Raw genomic sequence first — 24,484 nt, forward strand, 5'->3', positions numbered from 1 at the left:
CTGTCAAGATAATCAATAAGTGTTAATATAATAAGAAAGAATTAAAATTACATAAATAATAAACAAACAAGTGGAAAGGTAATGTAAAAATATCTATGTGAATTACGTGGTGATGCCCTGAAAAAGGCCCAGCCAGAGCCACTTCGGGGGCCCCACGCCCCCAAACGCTCACCCCAAAATAATTATTGCTACAAAATAGTGGCACCCACTCTGGGTCATATAATTACAATTAATGTACTGCATGATAACAGCACATGTATAAGCTGAGAGCCGACTCACCTAGGAGGTACCTCAAAAACCTCCAAATGGCACTATACGGACCAGCACATCCTCCCAATGCTGGCTCCTTTAATGCCTTTCAGGTGGTCGCTCACATCAGTTTAATGATATTGCTCAGGTGCTTGTAAAGGGCGGGGTTTATACTGAACCACAGAAAAAAGAAGATTCCCTCCAGCACACTGCAGCAATATTAGCAAAAATATTTGAATCCTACATGATAATAGAAATTCAGAGGTATTTGTTGCATACATTTGCAAATATATGATTAAGCGCCGAGCCAGCGTCAAGGCTCCTCCTCGGACGTGAACCAGCGTCCCGGGTTCACGTCCGAGGCGCAGAGCAGCCCAAAAGAACCCAGCCAAGGACCACTCCCAGGGCATCACACGAAAAATGGAAGAAAGGTGATAGTGAAGTGTAAAGTATAGATGTGTCAAGATAATCAATAAGTGTTAATATGATAAGAAAGAATTTAAATTACATAAATAATAAACAAACAAATGGAACTTTCTATCTACAATTTAGATGTCAGTTTGGACACCTCCCTCCCAAATCTAAATCTCTCTGCACATTTTAAATCTGCCACACCTGCAGTGCAACATGGTTTCACCAAGATGATCAGTTGAGAGAGATATCTCTCTCTATTCCCAACTCTGAATCAGGCCCTCTGTCAGAAACAGGCTTCCGTCCCTGTACACACGCCTCAGAATTGCACAGAGCTTTAGATACAGGCCCATGACACTCCCACATGATAGGGCGGCTCTGTGTGGTCATATTGTCGCCACCCAGTTGCTACCCCAAAACGCCCAATTTCACGGAAAGATAGAGCTGGCCAAGACTTGCTTTTCTATACTGGTGCATCAGTCAATGCGTCTTTTATCATACTGTTATTATGCTATGCTTTTTTTCCGTGGAGTTAAATAACCCCAAACAGCAAACAATAAAACAAGCTGAGAATATTCAAAGCAAAAGAATACAGAAGTGTGTATTGCACCTTGATGTGCACATACATGGCCAGGTTATCTGTTCACTGGCAAAACAGGATTCCTTGATGATTAGCAGTCATCAGTGGTGGGCTCTGCCAGGGGGCAGGGTGCAATCTGCCCCCCGGGCCGGTCTTTGCTGGGCTGGTCCCTACGTTGACCCGCTGCCGCGATCGGAGCTGAGCTCCGATTGGGCAGCTATAGCCGGCCCGAGGGTCGCATGCGGCCGACATCCCTGCCACGTTCGGAGCACAGCTCCAATCGGGCAGTACAGGCTGGCAACAGTGGTCTCTGAAGCGATCAGAAGCCTCTGATCGCTTCAGAGGCAGCGTTCCCAGTGATCCAGCGCACGGGTGACGTCATGACATCACCCACGTCGAGCAGAGCCTGCGCCTGCCAATCTGGATCTAATTAGATCCAGTCAGTGGCAGCTTCTACGCAGGACGGCGTGGACTGGAGCGGTGCCCGGCGGCCGTCATGAAGAAAGGTAAATACTGCACAGACAGGTGAGTGGGGCGTGTTCTATACTGGGAGGGGGCACAGCATAAGGGGCGTACTTGGGGGCACAAAATAAGGGGCATTATGGGGGCTCTACATAAAGGGACATTATTGGAGGCACTACTAAGGGCATTACTGGGGGCTCTGCATAAAGGGGCATTACTGGGGGCTCTGCATAAGGGGCATTATTGGGGGCACTACTAAGGGTATTACTGAGGGCTCTGCATAAAGGGGCATTACTGGGGGCTCTGCATAAGGGGCATTACTGGGGGTACAACATAAGGGGCATTACTGGGGGCTCTGCATAAGGAGCTCTATTAAGGACATTACTGGGGGCACAACATAAGGGGCATTACTGGGGGCTCTGCATAAGGAGCACTACTAAGGACATTACTAGGGGCTCTGCATAAGGGGCTTTACTGGGGGCTCTGCATAAGGCACACTACTAAGGACATTATTTGGGGCTCTGCATAAGGGGCCTTCCTGGGGGCTCTGTATAAAGGGGCACTACTAAGGCCATTACTGGGGGCTCTGGGGCATTACTGGGGGCTCTGCATAAGGGGCACTACTAAGGACATTACTGGGGGCACAACATAAGAGGACAATAACCTCTTTAAGTAAGTGCTAAAGGTATTCTTTCTACTTCAGGGTCCATAGGGTATCCACAGGATACCTTGGGGTATAGGCGATGGCGGCAGACATCCAGGCACCACAGAGTTAAATTTTCAGCCTCCCAGGATGCACTGGGGTCACTCTCCTATACCCCGCCCCCGAGCCTCAGGCCACTCAGTTTTCGTAGGTGCCTGGCCGGACCAGTCGCACCGTACAGAGGGGGGTCTTTTTAAGGCCCCTGAATATTTCTTCGCAGCTGTGGCTGCACAACTAGAGTGCTCCAGCATAGGACAGTCAGTATTGACGTCCATGCTGTCACTCCTACACCCCGCCGGTACCAGAACGCCGGTACCGATCCGGGGATGCTGGTAGGTAGCTGGGGTCACAGCTAGCGGTGATCCCCGGCTACCTGGACTGTGGCCGGATGCACGGGGAACAAGGTAAGCGGCGGGGTCCCGCGGTGGGCACCCGCCGGTAACACAGTCCTGTTTGGTCCCCAGGCAGGGGGCTCCCTGGGGACCGGCTGCGCGTGGGGCCAGGTACTGATCCTGCGCCTTCCACTAGACCACCAGGGACAGCGGGCTGCAGCATGTGCGGTACAGCGCGGCGTCCCAGGGGTTGATAGCACGCCAGGGGAGAATGCCTTCCCTGTCTCACAGCCGGCGTCTCCCCCGCTGCACAGTGCCATTCCACAGCGGTCTGAGCGGGCTGTGTCAGCGCTCCTCCCCCGGGCCCTGCCTTCTCTCTGCTCCTCGGTGGCCATTTTCTCACTACATGTGCTGGGGATGGCAAACGCTGCTGGAAGCTGATACAGATGCCATTGCGGTCCGGGTCCCCCGCATACCTCTCCTTCAATTAAGGTCAGTGTATGCAGCACTGTTTCCTACCAGGCTCTGGTCTGTGTAGTTGATCGCAGTGCCTGTAATGCAGGATGTTATCTGTGCATTGTATGTGACTTAAATGCTAGCGCTGTTTGCCTGTACTTTCATTTCTGACTGTCACCCTTTTCCTATCCCTGTGCTTCTGCTACAGCCCTTGCGGTGCGGTGTCGCAGGGTGTTTATTACCTCACAGTAAACGTGGTTTTTCTGTGTGGGTGGTCACATACGCTCCGTTCACACTCCTCATGTCGGAAAGTGAACGAGGATATCCTCTTCCAGCTATAATGTACTGATATCATGTGCAGTTAGCGGAGGGATATGTAGACGCTGAGGGTTTATGGAGGGCATGTTGTATTATATATCACGCCCCATTTCTGTCACTGTGCCTGCACAAAAAAGGGGACCGCCCTCGGCTGGCTAAAATGCTTACAGCCTTTGTGGGCAACGCCCCCTGCGTTTCCCCAAGGGGTTATCGCAGCCTGTGGTGGTCTTATCACATGCAGGGGTCCCTGGACAGTTGATGGTACCCCAGTGTATCCTGTTTTTCGCCCCCCCAGGTCTCGCAGGAGCCTGTGTGGGTGAATTTATTGTCCAAATGGTATAGCACCTGATGGACGTTTTACAGGGGGAGTCACCATTTCGGCCTTCTAAACGGCCTTTCGGGTCTCAGACGAGTAAAGACATGACGTCTGATGACGGTGACATTATTGACTTTTTCAGACACGAGCCCCTTAGTGCAAACGAGGCGTAGTCTGGGTCTAAAGTCTATATACCTGGCCTTCTACGGCAGTCCGTACGGCTTTGGTTATTACATCCCCCGTGGCTAAATCCAAATATGCCTTCTTTAAGGATAAGGGTGTTGCCACTGTAATTCCTCTATTTGGTCAGGTGGATCATTTAGAGGAGGCGTGGAAAATCCGGGTAAGCGGTTCCAGCCTCAAAAACGGTTGACCTTTTGCATACCCCTTTTGCGGATAATTACATTTCCGAATGGGAGTTACCTTTACGGGTAGATTCTCATGTTACACGCCTAGTGAGGAGTGCTACGTTGCCCATGCCCTCCAGGTCCTCTTTGAAGGAGGTTCCAGATTGCAAGGTGCAAATATATCTAAAATCCAATATTCCCTTGCTGGAGGGGCTTCCAGGCCGGCTATGGCCGTGTGCTGGGGGGCCAGAGCCATGGAACACTGAGTAGGTAACTGGATCTCTGCACACTGACTCTCCAGCAGAGCAGGTGGATAGTGGCAAATTCTCAGAGACTTTGCCACGTTCATAATGAGACGGTCTTACATATAGCCTACTCCTTTCCAGAATCTCCTCGGCAGCAGTAGCGGCTTGCCGCTCCCTGTGGTTGCGCTCTTGGAAAGCGGACGCAGATTCCATTTGGAATGCTTTGCCTTTTACGGGACAAGTCCTGTTTGGCCCTCGTCTGGACGCAATTGTGGCCCTGCAGGCAGCAGCTACGTCTGCGTGTCTGCCATCGGCTACAGTCCCATCAGGGTCTGGGACTTTGTCTTTTCGGCCCTGTGAGGCCAGGGTAAGTCTAAAATACAGCTTTCCAAGACAGTCAGTAGCCAGGAAATCTGCTCAGCCATAAGAACAGGCTTGGAGTACAAGACGTCCTACTCCTAAGTTGGACTATAAGCCTTCAGCCTCATGGGACGGGCCTCCTCTCGGGAGCCCCCAGAGTTGGAGGCCGGCTTCTCCAGTTCGCCCAGTGCTGGTGTCTGACCACCACGGACACTGGGGTAAGAGAAGTATTTTCTTGAAGGTATGTCCTTTCCTCCCGGTAAAAGCCTCCCAGAAGGTTTTTCGTTACAGGTCTTCTGTCAATTCAGGACAAGGCCCTGTAATTTTTGAGGGTGTTACACTCTATGCTCCAGGCAGGAGTTATAGTACCTATTCCGTTGCCCCAAAGGGGAATGAGGTATTACTCCATCCTCTTTCTGGTACAGACACCCAATGGGTCTTACCAGGACATTCACAACCTCGAATCCTTCAACAAATTCTTAAGGGTTCCTCGGTTCGGGAGAGGGACCCTGCATTCCATCATTCAATGGAGCCTGGGAATTTTGTGGTGTCGTTGGATATATTCAGGGTGACTACCTGAATATCCCTCTTTTCTTAGCACACCAGTGTTTTCCTCAGGTTTGCAGTGGTCGATAAGCATTTCCAGTTTCTGGCATTGCCCCTTGGTCTGGCCTCCGCGCCTCACGGTTTACCAGGGTCATGGTAGTTATGGCAGCCCACCTGCGGATGCAGGGGGTCCGCTTGTTACCCTATCCGAATGACCTCCTGTTGTTACCACGGTCTCCAGAGATACTTCAGTGCCATATGCAACGGACAATGGGCCTGATTCAGAGCCGTTCGCTATTTGTGGTCGTTCGTTCAAAAACAAGGGGTGGCTATTCAAATGATCCGTTCGCAAATTGCAGTCTGTTCCCACCTCTAAGTCTGAACGAGCGAGCAAAACATACGCTCGTTTTTTTGATAAAAACGCCCCCTGGCCGCACGCACCATACGTCATGTCCGCTATTTATTAGATTAATCGAGTACATCGTACAGCGTATGAACTGCTCGCTATTCTTGTGGTTGGTTTTTTCAACCGATATTTTGCGAGCAGTTCTGAGTTAAAAAGAACCAAGTGACGTGGTCAATGACGCTGCTGTATTAATTATGCACTCCCTTAAAACGTCCGTTTTGACCTTTAAGCACGCCTGCGTTCGGATCTTCACTCCCCGTTTTCAAGCACCTTCCCCTGTTACCACCCACATACGCCTCATTCTGTCACTCAAAATAGCAGGCCCTCGCTATATTGCGTACCAACGATTTTCGGCCGCACTGACTGGTTCGCGCATGCGTACTAAAAACCGTACGCATGCGCAGATGTGCGAACATCGCTCGGAACGAGCGTACTGCCGCTAGCGAGTGGCTCTGAATGAGGGCCAATATCTGTGTTGCTACGTTAGGGCTGACTGATAAACTGGAAACGGTCCTCTCTGATTCTTCACAGAGGATGCTCCATATCCCAACATCTGAGGATCTTTGTGATTGTGGAAAATATCTCTGCATTACAGGCAAAGTTACGCAGTTGCCTGCAGAGTCGCCGAGTGTCTATTCACTTGGCAATGTGGTTCCTGGGTTCCAGGATGTCGCTGTTCGACATGGTGGAGAGTACCCAGCTTCACTCTAAAGAACTTGATCCTCTCCGGATGGGATGGGTTGCCCCATAGGATAAAGTCAATAGTCTTTCCCCGGAGGTTTGTCTCTCTCTGGCCTGGTGGCTGCAGAAAGCTCACCTAAACAAGGGGCACCCCCTTTGGGATTGCGGACAGGGTCCTTCTGACGACGAACGCCAGTATCCGTGGCTGGGAAGCATGACGGATCCACACTTGTTCCAGGGCAGGTGGACACCAGTAGTTTTTGTGCTTCCCATAAACATCTGAGAACTCTGAGCAGTATTCAGGGTTCTCCAGCATGCAGGACACGTCCTCCACGGAAATACCGTGCAGGTACAGTCTGACAACGCCATCATGATGGCTTATGTAAACCACCTAGGAGGTTCCCGAAGTCAGGCGACACTAACAGTGGTGTCCCGAATTCTGGCTTGGGTGGAAGGCTATATCCCTGCCGTCATCGGCAGTGTTCATTCAGGAATCCTCAGATGGAAAGCAGGCTTTCTCAGCCGTCAAGACGTGCATTCAGAGAAATGTCCTCTTTATCAGGAGGTGTTCAATCTTCTGGTGAACAAGTGGAGCCTTTCAGAGATGAGACTCTTCTGATAGACGTAGGTAGGTCCAGTGGACCTTCCAAGTTGTGTACCTCGTCCCTCCGTTATCCCTTCTTCCTCCAGTAATAGCAAGAAGGAGGCACGCTCCTGCTGATAGCTCCAGCGTAGGCCAGATGGCACTATTACTCAGATCTTCGGAGCCTCTCAGTTAACACTCCGAAGCTGTTGCCTCTACGCCCAGACCTGTTGTCTCAGGATCCTGGCTGATACCCAGCCCTCTTAAGGTCTAGGAGTTTTTTCCAGCTCTATAGTTAACAGGGGCTGTGTCCATGCTAAGAGCTCGGAAGTTTTTATCTGCAAGATTTTACCATTAGGTATGGTATACTTTCTTTCAGGTGTCGCCCTAGAGGCTAGGCTCCTCGGGTATTCCGGATATCCAGAGGTTGGCTTTCCTACAGGTGGGCTTAGATAACGGTCTTCGCCTTGCTTACCTCAAGGTGCAGGTTTCTGCCCTGTTAGTATGGTTTCAGTGTAGGATTGCTACTCTTCCTGATGTCTGCACTTTTGTGCAGGGTGTACGTTATATTCAGCATCCCTTTGTTCCACCTGTGGCTCCTTGGGATTTGGCTGTGGTCCTTAGGGCTCACTGAGGACCGCCATTTGATCCACTGGGCTCAGTGGATTTCAAATGGCTTACGGCTAGGACTGTATTCCTTCTGGCTCTTAATTTGGCCAGTAGGATCTCAGAATGGGAGGCTCTGTCATGTAGACCTCTCTTTTTCTCATCTTTCCTAGGAACAGGGCAGTGCTTGCCTTTACTTCCCCAGTCCTGTCTGCTGGTGAGGCCTATTTGGCTGTGGTACGGGCGCTAAGAATTTAAGTTGACCGTACCAGTCCATTTAGGATCTCAGACTCTCGGTTTTGTCCTTTCTGATTTCCATAAAAAGGGTTGGCCTGCCACAACGCTAACTTTGGCAGGATGGATTCACAGGTCTTCCTGTTCCATCCTCTATTAAAGCTCTTCCACTAGGTCTGTGGGTCCTTCGTGGGCAGCTCGACGTGGCGCCTCAGCGGTGATTGGCAGCCACGTGGTCATCTGTCCATATTTTTGTAAGGTATTATGCTTTTGATACCTTCGCCTCTCAGGATGCTTCCTTTCGGCGGCGGATTCTCCTTACAGCACAGGAGCGTCCCCACCCTTAAAGGATACTGCTTTGGGACATCCCCAAAGTATCCTGTGGATACCCTATGGACCCTGAAGTAGAAAATATGAGATATGGTAAGAACTTACCCTTGTTATCTCTATTTCTACGAAGTCCATAGGGTTCCACAGGACTCCCGCCCTGTCGCACCTGTACTGCAGATGGGCTTTGATCTGGTCACCGGTTTCTCCGTCTCCTTCTGGTGAGAATGTGATTCTTGTGTGTTCCAGACTGTCTTCTCTCTCTTTTTTGCTCCTGCTCCGGCCTATGGCTTGTTACGAAACTGAGTGGCCTGAGGCTCGGGGGCGGGGTATAGGAGAGGGACCCCAGTGCATCCTGGGAGGCTGAAAATTTAACTCTGTGGTGCCTGGATGTCTGCCGCCATCGCCTATACCCCAAGGTATCCTGTGGAACCCTATGGACTTCGTAGAAATAGAGATAACAAGGGTAAGTTCTTACCATATCTCATATTGTTTCATTGTTAAATGGGGCCCTATATTGTCTCTGTTTCTGAGAAATATCCACCATTCTATTTTCCTCTTATAATGTTTAATTTAAGTGTATGTATTGAAACTAATATCCCTTTTTGAGCCATTGATTAGGACACGCTCTCGCGGTCGGTCTGCGCGCGAGACCTCGCAATCTCTATTTAAGGATAAGCCGTTGTTTATGGGCCAGCGCCCTGGACTTGCCCCCCAGGCCCTTGGCAGTCATTGCTGGAACAGATTTTTCTTCAGTCCCTGATGATATCTGAATGTTCACTAAGTGTAGATAAGGTGATATTGATTGGCCATTAGCAGCTAACTTAGGTATAAAATGGCATTGTTTTCCATTGGATTCACTCCAGGAAGGGTGTGGTGCAGCTGTGAGCCTCACTGGAATCTCCTTTGTGGTCTCCTCACATCCTAATATTGTCCAATAAAATAAAAGACAAGGCTGCACTCCAGCAAATTACGTTATTCATAAAATAGCTATTTGAGCTTTTCATTGGCCAGACAATCAGGTAAACATCACAGAAAATAGCAAATGTTTTGGGACCCCTCCCTCAATGAAGTATGATGTATAGGATTTTGAAATGAGGAAGGGGCTATTGTTCTTTGTTCTTCCCCAAAAAAATTTCTCGTTTCTATGATGTTTACCTGATGTCTGGTTGCAGTAATAAAAAGCTCAAATTAGCTACTTTTTGAAAGATTACATTTAGACTTGTCCTTTATTATATTGGCCATTGGATTCACAGCAAGGTGGATCACCTATAGCAGGGGTGGGGAACCTTTCTTCTGCCGAGGGACATTTTGATATATATAACATTATTTGCGGGCCCAGTGCAGGCCATGCCCCCTCCGTGTAAGGTAGCATACTTGCCTACCTCCCGATTTGGTCAGGAGCCTCCCGAAAATCGAGTGCCGCTCCCGACCTCCCGGGAAGGCAGGCAATCCTCCCGGCTGCCGCCCACCCCTTCTATCCCCCCCGCAATTACCTTAGCAACCCCCGGGGGCGATTCGTGTCATTTTGGCCCCGCCCCCTACTTCACAATACCTATGTTATCGGAATTGTATAACGGGGGTGGGGCCAATATGACACTTTCGTGTGGCCCCGCCACGCCTACAAGTGCCCGTCACCCGCCCGGCCACTCCCCCTTGTCCTGGCCACGCCCCCCTCATCCTGACGATCTGGCTGCTCCCTCCCGGAAGGAGCAGCCAGAAAGTCGGCAGGTATGGCCCGGAGCATCCTGGGGATGCTCCGGGGAGTTGTAAGGGCAGTGGTGTGACCGTCTGAAGCGTCCTCCAGATGGGACTGCTGCATAGATTGTGGCTGCAGGATGCCATTCTAGGCACCCTGCTAGCCAGATGTGGCTTGCAGAAAAAAGCTCAGAGGGCCAGACCAAATAATTCCAGGGGCCTTATATGGCCCCCGGGCTGAGGTTCCCCATCCCTGACCTATAGACTAACATGCAGGGCCTTAGAGGCATCTTGCAGGCCCCATGCTGAAATGGGCGTGTTGGCAAATTTTTCACAACAAAGACTGTGTGCTTTGATGGGACCTGTTGCTCCACCTCCATGGCTGGCTCCCGTAATGGCAGGCCCCACAGAGCAGCCAGGGCCTGAGTGATTAGTAGCCAATCCCACCAACAACTTCCCCGCTAGTCATTTGCGCCTAATTAAATTGACCTCATAGATTTGTATGTACCCTGTGGCTGTAGCAGGGAAGATCCGTATCAGCTTCCTGTGTAAATCATACTGGTTTAGAACTAAACAAATTATGCACTGAGTCTATGTGGCAGACATTGAAATATTATCATAAGTGCTAGACATGATGTATAAGTGATTGGTGTCTGGTACCCCACTTGATAAGACCTCACATTATTCGTAGCTGAAATGTAACATTACTAGCTTAATATTATTCCTTACACCTGCTGTCCGACTGATTACAATGAAGTATATTGATTGGTGTAATTGCTGTCAGCACAGCTCTGGATAGTCAGACTACAGAGCAGGGTTATTTTTCCTGTCACAGCAAGAGCCGTGGCGATACTCAGAAGAATGTTATCCTGCAGCGCTGGTCACCTCTGTTGTGCGCACAGGACATTCTTTCATTCCTTCACATCTTATGGAACATTTGTCCCTGACTGCGCTAGAGCTTGGTCAGTGGTTCTGAGAGGAGAATTGGGAGTGGAACTGTGGATAATTTGTTTATTTGGCTTCTGTGCAAAATAAAACATTTGATCAGGTAGTCTCAGTGCCAAAATGTCTGCATCACACTGCTCCATTACACATTTTGGCACCTGAATGTTTGACGGAAATTGTTTCATAATCTTTTTTTTTTTCCAGCTGTACAAGATATTTTATTTAAGAATGCATATAATGTTTGACAAGGCCCATAAAACCTCCGGTGCTTTTTAATTGGTCCTGTTATTGTATTAGCACAACTGTGACATAGAAAATCATCATTAATGTTTAACTAATGGGACGAACAATTACAAATCTCTTTATAATTTCATATATTGATGTGTTTGTCTGCATTGACTTTTCTCCATTCAATAGAATAAATGCTGCCAAACCTCCACATTGACAAATAACTGTGATGGAACGCTACAATTCACTGTGTATTTTTAATTTCTTTTTTTTCATGTTGCTAAAAGAATGCAAGAGGGGATAAAAAATGCAAATGTGCCAATAAATCCTAAATGGATAATTCTACAGGTAGTCCAGTCAGCCAGGACTTGTTTTGCTATCTGATCTAATAAAGTCTGAGTTGGGTTTAGAATGCATTGCTATTCCTATATTTCAAATGCTATTACTTGAATTGCTTTATGCACAAGTTACCTTTGTCCGACCTTACCTGGATGTCTAAATCCCACTTTTTGGGCATTGTCACACTGTACCATCCACGTGCGCCCACACCCCAAGAGGCCTCATATCAGGATGCCACACTCTCTTTTCATGCTCAAGGTGCACACAGAGTCCTGCTCGTCATTTCCCAAATATTGAGAGGTATGCATTTGGACCTCTTTGATCAAAAGCCTGTAGGCAAAACATTTACCTGTATGCTTATATAGGGTCTGATTCAGAGTTACTGTACACACGTCTGTTTTGCAGACAATCTTGGCATTTTTGGCACTGCACATGCATCCAAGCCAAGCATATCCAACTATTGTCCTTACATAATAGTAGTTCTATAGTGCCTATTTGGCCATACATTGGACAAAGAGAATCATTAAATATAGTTTACAAAAATCAGGGTTTTCATAAAAAGGAACTTTACCACACTGACTTTGAGATACAGATTATCATAGAACACACACTACCTTGTAATTCCAGAAACACATTATACGAAGCATAGAATTAAATATCTTTTAGTTAATAAAGAGATTACCCTCCAGAAATGGACATTTGTAATGAATGCTGTTGCAATGTGCAAAATGCACAACATCATAATTTCCATAGTAGAAAAGCTTCTTTACATGTCATCAGTTTGCAATCCATGCGTCAGCCAGGGTAGAGACAATGTAAACCACATAATAAATGCAAGCCAGATAGGTATGGTAGTTTAGAGATACAATATAAAGCTTAAATGCCTCTTAAATTAAATTGGAAATACAAATCAGTACAACAAAATAAAATCCAGAGTTTCCTGACGTGCCAGATGGGGGTCTCCACAAACTGACACGGTCCACTATAAGAATCTAATCTTATCAGCACCAGACAACCTCAGCTCTGTTCAGATTTTAGCTTTGATCCTGAGCTTTTCATATACAGACGTGCTTAGAAATATCTTAGCCAGTTTCAGCAGTAAATGTCAAAGTGCTGCTGAATACAGATTGCAGAGAACCGATTACCTTACTGCTCATGGATGATAGTAGAAATGGCTGTTGTGGGCTTTTTTTTCCTGTCTCTTTCCCCCTTCCCATTTCTCTCTCTTTCTTCCCAACATTGCTCCCTTTCTTAGGCTATATCCCTCTTCCCCCCTTTCTCTCTCTTTCTTCCCCACATCGCTCCCTTTTTTAGGCTATATCCCTTTTCCCCCCCTTTCTCTCTCTTTCTTCCCCACATCGCTCCCTTTCTTAGGCTATATCCCTCTTCCCCCCTTTCTCTCTCTTTCTTCCCCACATTGCTCCCTTTCTTAGGCTATATCCCTCTTCCCCCTTCGTTCCCCGTTACCCCTTTCTCACCATTTCCCCCTCTATCCAAAGATCTCTCTTTACTTTACCCCTTATTTCCTGTCTCTATGTCTCTTCCCTGATTCACTCTATACTGTTTTCTCTTTTTTTTCTTATCTCCCATCTATCCCCCCTCGCTTTGCTCTGTCCCCCCTTTTTTCTCTCCCTTACCCTTTTTGCTATGTTTAACCTGTTTTCTCTCTTGTTCAATTATTTTCTCCCTATTGCACATCATTGCAAATGTGCACACTTCACTTGCCCTTTGGTGAAGTGTCAGAACAGCGTGGTGGGCAAATGATGTGATCAGTTAATTGGGAAGGTGCAGCACAGGTGAACGCATGCAGAGCGACAACAAGACACATATATGATTTACATGAGATCAGGGGCAGGATAATGATAAACTGCTTATGATTGGCTCATTACAAATGCACTGCTCTCCCTGATAGGGGATTTCTTTGTTGCTTGGGCATATGTTATGCCATTGTGTGTGTGTCGTGTTTAAATAGAGTTGTTTCAGCTGTGTTACAGAGATTTTATTGATGCCTGAGAGCAAATGTATTTGCATGACTTTGTACATAGGGGGGCGCCAGAACCCGCAACTACAGCAGTGCCCGGAGAGTCTTCAAGACGTTTCAGGCAGCTGTAATTACGGCAGGGTGTATGTCTGTAGTGTTCCTGCTAGCCAGAAGCAAGGGTCATGGGGTAGCAACGGTGCAGCTCACAGAGCGCTGAGCTCTGTGCGGCTGCTCCGGTCCCACATCAGTAGTTAAGGCCCTGGTCCTGTTTTCCTCACTGTCCATCACTGCAAGGCACTGTGGTTTTTATTGTTACTTAATCAGCAAAGACATTTTGATTCAACTTTTATTCATTTAAAAAATAACTCTTAGGGGTATATTTACTAAAGTGAGAATTTTTAGAAGTGGAGATGTTGCCCATAGCAACCAATCAGATTCTAGCTAATAACGTGCTACATAAAGGTGCTAGATAGATTAGAAGTAGAATCTGATTTGTTGCTATGGGCAACAACTCCACTTCTAAAAACCTGCACTTTAGTAAATATACCCCTTGTCACAACCAAAGTTTCTCGGCATGGTGGTCGACGGGTATTACCTGTGAGGTCACTATGGGGGGGGGGCATCTGGCGGTGGCGCTGGTGTTTGGCAAAGGGCGTTGGCTGTGCGTGGTTCTGTGCGGGCATGTTGTCACTTTGGGCTGGTGAGGCCTGGTGGTGCTTCCGTTCCGCTCCGGCAAGGGTGTCGCCATCTTGCCTCCGGTCACGTGACCTAATCGCCCAATCATGGTTTGTCACATGCTCTCTCTGGCCAGTCACGGCACAGCACTTGGTATTTAGGGAGGCTCAGAGCCTCACTTCATTGCCAGTCCAACGTGTTACTCAGCATAGCTGAGAGAGTTCCCTATGCTCACCATCTGTTCCTGTGTAACACTACCTGTCTGCCTGCTTGTCTTCTCCAACCCCGCTGGACTACCGTGCATCCTCCATTACCTTCCCCTTGCCTGAGAACCTGAGTCCTGCTGTTCACCCTGCACCTTGCTTTCACTGACACTCTGCTGGATGATTTTCCCTCAGCCTGCATTCTTGATTTCAACCACTACACCTGACTTCCCCTGTCTGTCATTATCTGGACATTTCCCTATTAACCAGAACCTCACACTGCTGGACAAGTCTTTTTTCACCACCCTCGCAAGACTCGGATACTGGACTGCTCCTATCTGCCACTACCTGGCCTTTTACTCATTGCATTCACCTCAGTTCCCATTTACACTTTAGTGCCATCCCTGGACTTATTTTCTCCCATTGTTCATGTCTGCCAAATCACTTATTAAAAGTTCCACGTTTTGTTTGAAATCTGCTTCTGTGTCTGCTTCTATCACCACCCCGGGCCCACAACAAAACCAGAACATCACACCCCTTAAGGTATTCTTGCCGAAAATCACAACGCTGCTCTGTTCTACTTTCTCCTTCAATCATATTTGCATTATCCGTTCAATACAAATAGGTTTAGCTCTACACCTCAACTGACTTCAATGAACATTTACCTGATAACTGCTACATTCTTTACTGCATGCTTAAAAATATCCGTAGTGATGTACAAACATTGCATAGCCCTTTCATTAAGCAGTGTGAGTAAACAGCTCCGTGTTTTTCAGGCTACACTGACCTGTCATGTGTTTGTTTTTCTCACAACAGGGAAAGTTACAGTAATTAAATCAAAGACTGCATTGCTAGGAGTTACAGATATTGATACTTTGCTTTTTCCATGTGTCTATTAACTTTACTTTCAACAAATTCTGACTTTTTAGGTTGGGAAAAACAAGCATGGGCGTTTATTTTTATTGTTTGCTTATTAAATACAAGCAGGTATTAAATGTAAACCTTCACAGTATCATGTGACCACTTTCACATCAGTAATACTGTGCTCGGTAAATAGACACCCTTGATGTTAGTAGCAGATCACCATTTATTTATTTTTTTAGTAAAATCAAGCAATTTTTTTAAATAATAATAATTTAACATTAAAACTTTTTCCTAAGAATACACTACAGGTTGAGTCTCCCATATCCAAAATGCTTGGGACAAAGGGTATTTTGGATAACGGAATATTCCGTAATTTGGAATATTTGCATATCATAATGAAATATCTTGGGAATGGGACCCAAATATACACACAGAATGCATTTATGTGTTATATACACCTTATACACACAGCCTGCAGGTAATTTTATACAATATTTTCAATAATTTTGTGGCTCAAGCAAAGTTTGTGTACAGAAATTAAATTCATTTATGTTTCATATACACCTTATACACACAGCCTGAAGGTAATTTTATACAATATTTTTTAGTAATTTGTGCCTTAGACAAAGTTTGTGTACATTTAACCATCAAAAATCAAAGGATTCATTATCTCAGTCATGCCAAAATAATTCCGTATTTCGGAATATTCCGTATTTCGCAATATTTGGATATGGGAGACTCAACCTGTACTACATTACAGATTACATTACAGATTCATTTTAATATATTTAATTCCTATAGCTAATAAAACAAGTTACAGACTTAGAAGTAGGTCATACTGAGTCATCTTCAGATTGTTCTCATGACAACCTCAATGATAACAAATATATACATTTCATATTTTTGACACAGACTATATAAGTGCACTTACATTATATGCACATAGCTCTTTATTCTTTCCTGTTTCAAATAAACAAAGAAAATGGGGGTTTCAATCTTTAAATACATATTAAAATAATATTGTCTCTTTTACTGTAATGATCTATATTTGCAAATCAGTGGCAATGTTATTTTAATTTGTATTTAAGGCATTTTGCTGCTTGGGAAGTGGGGTTGGGAAAAAAAAAAAGTTTTTTCCCCCAACCCTGGTTAGAAAGCATTAAAACACGGTAGATTAAGGTTTCTAATACATAACAATGTTTCACAGTACTAATATAATAAGCAGGATTCGTTTTTTTTTTTTCATTAAAAAAAACGGTTTAAACGAAAAAAAAAAAAATTCTAACCCTGTTGGGAAGTTAGCTTTCAAATTTTGTACTGGATCCTATGCTGAAATAGTATTCCAAATTCTTCTGAAAAACAGGGCACATATGAAACTATGGCTAGGCTATGATGTCATCTAAGCTGGTTCCAGTCAATTTCTCCATGAAAAATATCTATGTTTGGGATTCTCTAATGCCTGTTTTATCAGGATACATTTCTTTGACAGCCACAAATAAATAACAGTGGAATTGCTTGTAGAGAATAGCAGATTGTATCAATAACTCCTTTCTTGCCAATCAGTAGAAGTGTGGGTGTCCAGTGCCTAGGCACAACCAACTCTAATATGTGTTAGAAAGGGCTGTCATGCTAAGCAGAAACAGTGTGGGAATAATACACAATATGTATTGCTACACAGGGAGTGGTTACCTACAACAGGTACACAACAGAAAAAAACAGCACACTGCTATACAGGGTCCTAACTCTAAACAGTGATAGTCCCTATATCGGGTCATACATTCATGTGATGTTAAACTGCAGGCTAATGTACCAGGAGGTAACACAAGAGCCTCCAATATATCACTAGAAGGAACAACATTCAGTGTCAGCTGCTGATCTCATAGACATATAAATTAAAGTTGTTGAATTTATAAGTGACAGCAGGTAGAGCTGTCATCTAGATAAGAAACACACACATCAGGCTGTATTACATATTGCTGGGATGACTAGCACCCACAAGCTTTGATGACAAACAAGCTATCCAACAACATTGCTTCTGCAGGCTGTTAAGCCGGTTGAAGCGACAGTTATCAGCCACAGGTGAATACCTCCTGAACTGTTTATTATCCAGATTTTTTATTGGCCTTAAGTTTGCTTTTAAATAAAAACCGTTACATACCACTTTACTCTTAAGTTATGACAATCTGTTTGATCAGACCCTTTTCAATGCAATCACAGTTCAAGCGGTAATAGGCAAAGTTTTAAAATTATCTGTTATCAAGTGTGTACTAGTTAGAAGTTTAGCTATTTTTATTAATTGTGTGTGGTCAAACACAACCACAACTTCATTGTACCTGTGTGCTGCTATTCCAATCTTATTTATTTTATGTGTCCTTTTTTTTATAGATTTGGAAATGGAACTGATTTTTCTCCAGAGGCCGAGGACACTGATGACCCAACAGCCTATGTTACTAATCTGTCCTATTACCACCTGGTTCCATTTGAAACAGACATTTTAGACTAAAGCTATCAAAAACATGCAAGGATTTCTTTACCGCGAAGGTGAAATCTCCCCGGTGCTGCTATGCTGCTATCCCTGTGGCCTTTTATAAACTGTAAAATATAGCAACTAGCACATAGATCACAGCAAGTAGACGTACAGCAGAACTTACAGCATGCCTTAATATCAATAAAAGGAGAAGAAACACTTTGGAAAGCTTAAAGCAAGTTTGCTTTCAATATCCACACCATAGTACTTTCCTGGCCTGTTCCCGCATGCACGCTGGCCTTTCCGAGTGTAGTGCATGATCATAAGTACCGGCTCTTACACGTGTTGCCAGAATATCGAGGATCCAAGTACCAGGAGCAATATACATACTGTTTTATTTACCATGTCACATCCACTAGAGAAGATTGAGGCTTCCATGGCACAATAATTATTGCAATATTAAGACACAGTGTGAAGAGCAACGTGAGAAAAATATTCAAAAGCTGAACTTGTGCTAGGTTGTTTTTTCAACCTATCATGTTGTTGGATATCCTTGAAATGAGAAGGTATAAAGGAGACCAAACAGAGGGCCTGATTCAGAGCCGGACGCTCTGACCAGAGCGCTCGCTCTGAATCAGGGCCCTCCTACATGAAAATGGAGCGGCCTTATGGACACTCGCATAGCTGTGGGTGGTAGTGCGAGTGTCCATGATGATGGTCGCGATGGTCAAGACCATCGCGACCATCGGGCTTGCCACGGAGACCCTGCGGTAGGGTCTCGCTGCCGCAAGCCCTGGAGTGATTTTGGCTCTATCAGAGCCAAAATCACTCCCACTGACATCACTAGTGATGTCAGTGGGGCCGGCTTCAGACGGTAGGCGTTCCCATGGGAACGCCTCCGTCTGGCAGCCACGCCCCCAGCACGCCCACCAAAGGGGGCGTGCTGTCAATCAACATCGACAGCATGCCCCCTTTGGTGCGAGACCCGGAGCGAACGAAGAGTAAGTCGCTATCCGGGTCTCGCGCATGCGCACGACGGAGCTCCCTCCGTCGTGCGCATGCGCAGTGGGGCAACATCGACCCGCTTGCGAGCGTCCTGCGCTCGCGAGCGGGTCTGAATGACCCCCAGAGTTTCTTTGTTTGTTTGCGGTTTCAGTATGGACATCAGTATGTATGAAGAATATGCAAAATGTATGTGAGATAAGACCCACCATAGCTGGATAACTGAACATGTTATGCACGTGCAGCATCTACATTCCAGTGTTGGTTCTTGTGCAATATTAACATTTTGAATTCTTTGATTTGTATAGGGATTTCTGCTGGGATGGAGCTTCCTGTGGTGGGTGTAGGCTTAATTGCTAGATTATAGATTAAACATACACAACTATGTTTCCCCCCAGATCTGCATACTAACAGGAACTACATTCTAATGTAAATAATAGTAAATTATTGAAAATCCTAAATCTTTTATACAGTACATTTTTAAATCTATTTTATTGAAATGAAAAAAAATATTACTCGCAATAAATATATTTAATATCTGCATAGTGTGATGTTTTAAACTTTCTTCAAATAGAAATGAACTATATATATTATATACAGTATAATATATATATATATATATATATATATATATATAAAAATAACCTGTCAGAGCAATGGTTCTGATTGATTGGGTATAAACATATCCAACTGCTGTACGTGCATAGAGCATTAGACATATCAGTGCCTGGTGTGTTGCAGAACAACTTTCTTAACTGCTCTAAACCCAGCTGACTCCTGAAAATGTGTGAGTTTTACTCCTGTTTGTGTACAATAAATCTACATGAATTTGAGTTATTTGTGTATTTTAGTAGCTTGTTCAAAAATACTTATATATACTTATAATATATATAATAACAGGGTTTGTACAATGGTTAGATATGTTTCTGCAAGGAAGTACTTTTACACCTGCAATTTAATATTTATAAAAGTGAGAGAGAAGATAAGGGGGTGATCATTTTGTGAACGACATGACTCATGGGGCATTTCTACTGCTAGATAGAATGAAGATTTCAGTTAAAAAATTAATCTCTTTTAATATCTCAGATGGGCATAGCTTATTCTTTATTCTCATTTCATTTGTAAAAATGACTGAAAAAAAATCTTAATTAAATTATTGAAAAAGAATATTAACTAAACAATTTTTTAAATAAATATATTATTTACATTTTTTTATGATTAAAAATGCCCAGAAGCGACAACACACAGGAAAAAGTGGTAGCTCTGCCACTACTTGGTAATTATACAAATGCCCCAGTATAATTACTGCTCTGCTACAGTAAGTTCACTTGCACTGCTGTTTTCTTTCTCTGCCTGGATGATGTTATGACTTATTTAATAAACAGCAATTCATGTGGAAAAAGCAACACAGTTCTGGTGAGCTACAAAGTTCATTTAACTAAAACTTATTTTTTTTTTTTATAATTTAAACAGTACTACATTAAAAACAGAGCCGGATTAGAGCTGGCCATACACTATACAATTTTCTGTCAGATATCTGTCCCTTCTGGCTGGTTGGAGTGAAAACCTGGTAATGTATGGGAGCAAATGACAGTCATCCATTTGCTCACAAACACTGAAAAATACCCAAAAATGGTTGTTCAGACAAATTGGTTTAAACACACAAATGTAACCAATTTGAACAATTTTTTTTGTCCGTTTTCCAGTTTTTAAGACCATATGATCAACTGTCATTTGGTCCCATACATTACCAGGCTTTCATTCCAACCAGCCAGATTGGACAGATATCTGACAGATAATTGTATAGTGGATGCCCAGCTTAAGACCTCACAGGGCCCTAGGCAAGATTCTGTTTTGGGGCTCCCATCCCAATCCATTCATACAATTAATACCTTTTCTAGACAAACTGGAGCTGAAAGAAAATCTTACAAAGAACCCCTCCCACTACAGAAATACAAAATAAAATTACAAAGCAAACTTATCCATAAGGAAATAAAGCATATAGGGTCTACTTAACGATAAGCAGTAATAGGTAACATTTTTAATCATCAGTGCCTGCAATTCCGTCAGCATTTCATAGCAAACCATTCCAGTTGCACCCTAGTTACACCCACGAAGTCGCAAGCGGAGATGGGACTGAGATACACAGGATTCTGATAAAGTATGCACTGCCCCTTCCTATTTTTGTGACCACCATGGACTGCAGAGAACATTTTTTTGACTGCCTTTACACTACAGAGAGCATTTGTGTGGCCGCCATGCACTTAAGAGACCGCCATATAATACAGAGAGCATGTTAATGACCACCATATAATACAGATAGCATGTGAATGACCACCATATAATACAGAAAGCATGTGAATGACTGCCATATAATACAGAGACCATGCGAATGACCGCCATATAATACAAGAGCATATGAATGACCACCATATAATACAGGGAGCATACAAATGACTACCATATAATACAAAAAGCATGTGAATGAGTACCATATAATACAGAGAGCATGTGAATGACCTCCATATAATACAGAGAGCATGAGAATGACGGCCATATAATACAGGGACCATGTGAATGACCACCATGTAATACAGAAAGCACGTGAATGGCCACCATATAATGCAGTTAGCATGTAAATGACCACTATGTAATACAGAGCATGTGAATGACCACCATATAATACAGAGAGCATGCGAATGACCACCATACAGTGCATCCAGAAAGTATTCACAGGGCTTCACTTTTTCCACATTTTGTTATGTTACAGCCTTATTCCAAAATGGAATACATTCATTGTTGTCCTCAAAATTCTATACACAATACCCTATAATGACCACGTGTAAAAAGTTTTTATTTTAGATTTTTGGTAATTTTTATTAAAAAAAAACAAACTAAGAAATCACATGTACATACATATTCACAGCCTTTGCTCAATACTTTGTTTATGCACCTTTGGCAGCAATTACAGCCTCAAGTCTTTTTGAATATGATGCCACAAGCTTGGCACACCTATCTTTGGGCAGTTTCTCCCATTCCTCTTTGCAGCACCTCTCAAGCTTCATCAGGTTGGATAGGAAGCTTCGGTGCACAGCCATTTTGAGATCTCTCCAGAGATGTTCAATCGGATTCAAGTCTGGCCTCTGGCTGGGCCACTCAAGGACATTCACAGAGTTGTCCTGAAGTCGCTCCTTTGATAACTTGGCTGTGTGTTTATGGTCGTTGTCCTGCTGAAAGATGAACCATTGCCCCAGTCTGAGATCAAGAGCGCTCTGGAGCAGGTTTTTATCGAGGATGTCTCTGTACATTGCTGCATTCATCTTTCCCTCTATCCTGACTAGTCTCCCAGTTCCTGCCACTGAAAAACATCCCCACAGCATGATGCTGCCACCACCATGCTTCACTGTAGGGATGGTATTGGCCTGGTGATAAGCGGTGTCTAGTTTCGTCCAAACATAACGCCTGGCATTCACGCCTAAGAGCTCAATCTTTGTCTCATCAGAGCAGAGAATTTTCTTTCTCATAGTCAGAGTCCTTCAGGTGCATTTTGGCAAACTGCAGGCGGGCTGTCATGTGCTTTTTACTAAGGAGTGGCTTCCGTCTGGCCACTCTACCATACAGGCCTGATTGGTGGATTGCTGCAGATATGGTTGTCCTTCTGGAAGGTTATTCTCTCTCCACAGATGAATGATGTAGCTCTGACAGAGTGACCATCGGGTTCTTGGTCATCTCCCTGACTAGGGCCCTTCTCCCCCAATCGCTCAGTTTAGATGGCCGGCCAACTCTAGGAAGAGTCCTGGTGGTTTCGAATTCATCCATTTATGGATGATGGAGGCCACTGTACTCATTGGGAGCTTCAAAGCAGCAGATATTTTTCTGTACCCTTCCCCAGATTTGTGCCTCGAGGCAATCCTGTCTCGCAGATCTACAGACTATTCCTTGGACTTCATGCTTGGCTTGTGCTCTGACATGCACTGTCAAGTGTGGGACCTTATATAGACAGGTGTATGCCTTTCAAAATCATGTCCAATCAGCTGAATTTACCACAGGTGGACTCCAATTAAGCTGTAGGAACATCTCAATGATGATCAGTGGAAACAGGATGCACCTGAGCTAAATTTTGAGCTTCATGGCAAAGGCTGTGAATACTTATGTACAAGTGATTTTTTAGGGTTTGTTTTTTATTAAATTTACAAAAATCTCAAACAAAAATTTTTACATGTTGTCATTATGGGATATTGTGTATATAATTTTGAGGACAAAAATTTATTTATTCAATTTTGGAATAAGGCTGTAACATAACAAAATGTGGAAAAAGTGAAGCGCTGTGAATACTTTCCAGAAGCACTGTATAATACAGAGAGCATGGGAATGACTGTCATATAATACAGAGAGCATGTGAATGACTGTCATATAATACAGAGAGCATGTGAAAGACTGTCATAATACAGAGAGCATGTGAATGATCACCATATAATACAGAGCATGTGAATAACCACCATATAATGCAGAGCGCATGTAAATAACCACTATATAATACAGAACAAGTGAATGACCACCATATAATACAGAGAGCATGTAAATTACCACCATATAATACAGAGAGCATGTAAATTACCACCATATAATACAGAGAGCATGTGAATGAATGTCATATAATACAGAGAGCACTGATCACCATATAATACAGAAAATGCTGACCACCATATAATACAGAGAGCATGCGAAAGACCATTATATAACACAGAGTAGTTTTGAGACTGCCACACAATATTATCCTTTCATTCTAAAAAAATATCACTCCTAAAAATCATTAAACTACTTCAGGATGATTATAGCAGCCTTATTCAACTGACCACCCCCATATAAGCATTCCCTTAACCACATTAGTTCATCCATTCACAGTTATTACTATCTATTAAAAAGACCCTACATGTTAATTAACCCCCCAAAAAGTATTAACCTCTACATCATAAGTGAACCTCATAAAAAAACACCACACAGTTTACTTATAAACTTTACCCAGCTATACTAATTACCCTCTACCCCCCCTCCCCTTCATCCCTTTTCATCCAGCTCCACTTACCTCTTGCTGTTGTGTTCTCACTCACTGTGAATCTCTCATTCTGCTGCATACCACATGGGTAAAAGTGGTATGCAAAGTAAAATGTGCAATGTTGTCATCATGATGTGCTATCATTACTACAGTTACCACGCCATTCTGATAGCACATTGCCAACATTGCATTTGATTGAATTGCCCCAAGGTCTCATCCTATACATTTATTTCAATAGTGAAGAGCACTTTTAGGTGCTCTCTGAGCAATGTCATAGGAATCTTGGCACACAAAACTGTAATAAAGACATATCCAGTGTCCTCTCCCAATAAATCAGGCTAAACCCATAAATATTTTAGGAGAAAAACTGACCCATAATGCCACAAATTGCAGGCTGGGCCGCAATGCACTAATCATAGTCCCAAACCCCCGCCCCCTCCCACCTGAACCTCCCAGACAACGGATCTAACAGAGTTCTGCCTACATAAGTCGACAAGTTTAGCTCATGCAGAGTTTTCAATAATTGCGCTCCAAATTGCAGGCGCAAATTGTGGTCGCTAAATAATTCTCAATTGTGACCATAAGCAAAGTGGTAACTATTTTAATGCGAATCATCAACAGTAGGATATGCATCTGGTTAACTTATATTTGCCTACTCTTGCGGAACAGACTGGAGGCTCACAAAAATTGGGTGGCGCTCCCAACCCGCTGGAAGAGTGGGCAAGTCTCTCAGAGCCAGCTGCTGAATTACCAAGCAAAAATGGGTGGTCCGGGCAGCTAAGACGTGACTTGTGCTGAGTCTCGTCATCGTGGCCATGCCCTCGCTTCCCAAAGCCAGTATTTACAGCCTTGCATGGGCGGGGC

General features: G+C 44.4%; 1 protein-coding gene across 1 annotated transcript in view; it reads left to right on the forward strand.

Moving 5' to 3' along the window:
- PXDC1 (PX domain containing 1) overlaps positions 1 to 19,397 on the forward strand; it is an 89,806-nt gene extending 70,409 nt beyond the window's left edge. The window contains exon 5 of the mRNA XM_088471791.1: positions 17,481 to 19,397. Within this exon, the coding sequence (XP_088327917.1) occupies positions 17,481 to 17,598 (118 nt within the window). The 3' untranslated portion in view covers positions 17,599 to 19,397. The remainder of the gene's footprint in view (positions 1 to 17,480) is intronic.
- Positions 19,398 to 24,484: the final 5,087 nt, after the last annotated feature.

The sequence above is a fragment of the Taudactylus pleione genome, unplaced genomic scaffold (genome assembly GCF_031769625.1).
Source record: "Taudactylus pleione unplaced genomic scaffold, aTauple2 ptg000116l, whole genome shotgun sequence".
NCBI classification, from domain to species: domain Eukaryota; kingdom Metazoa; phylum Chordata; class Amphibia; order Anura; family Myobatrachidae; genus Taudactylus; species Taudactylus pleione.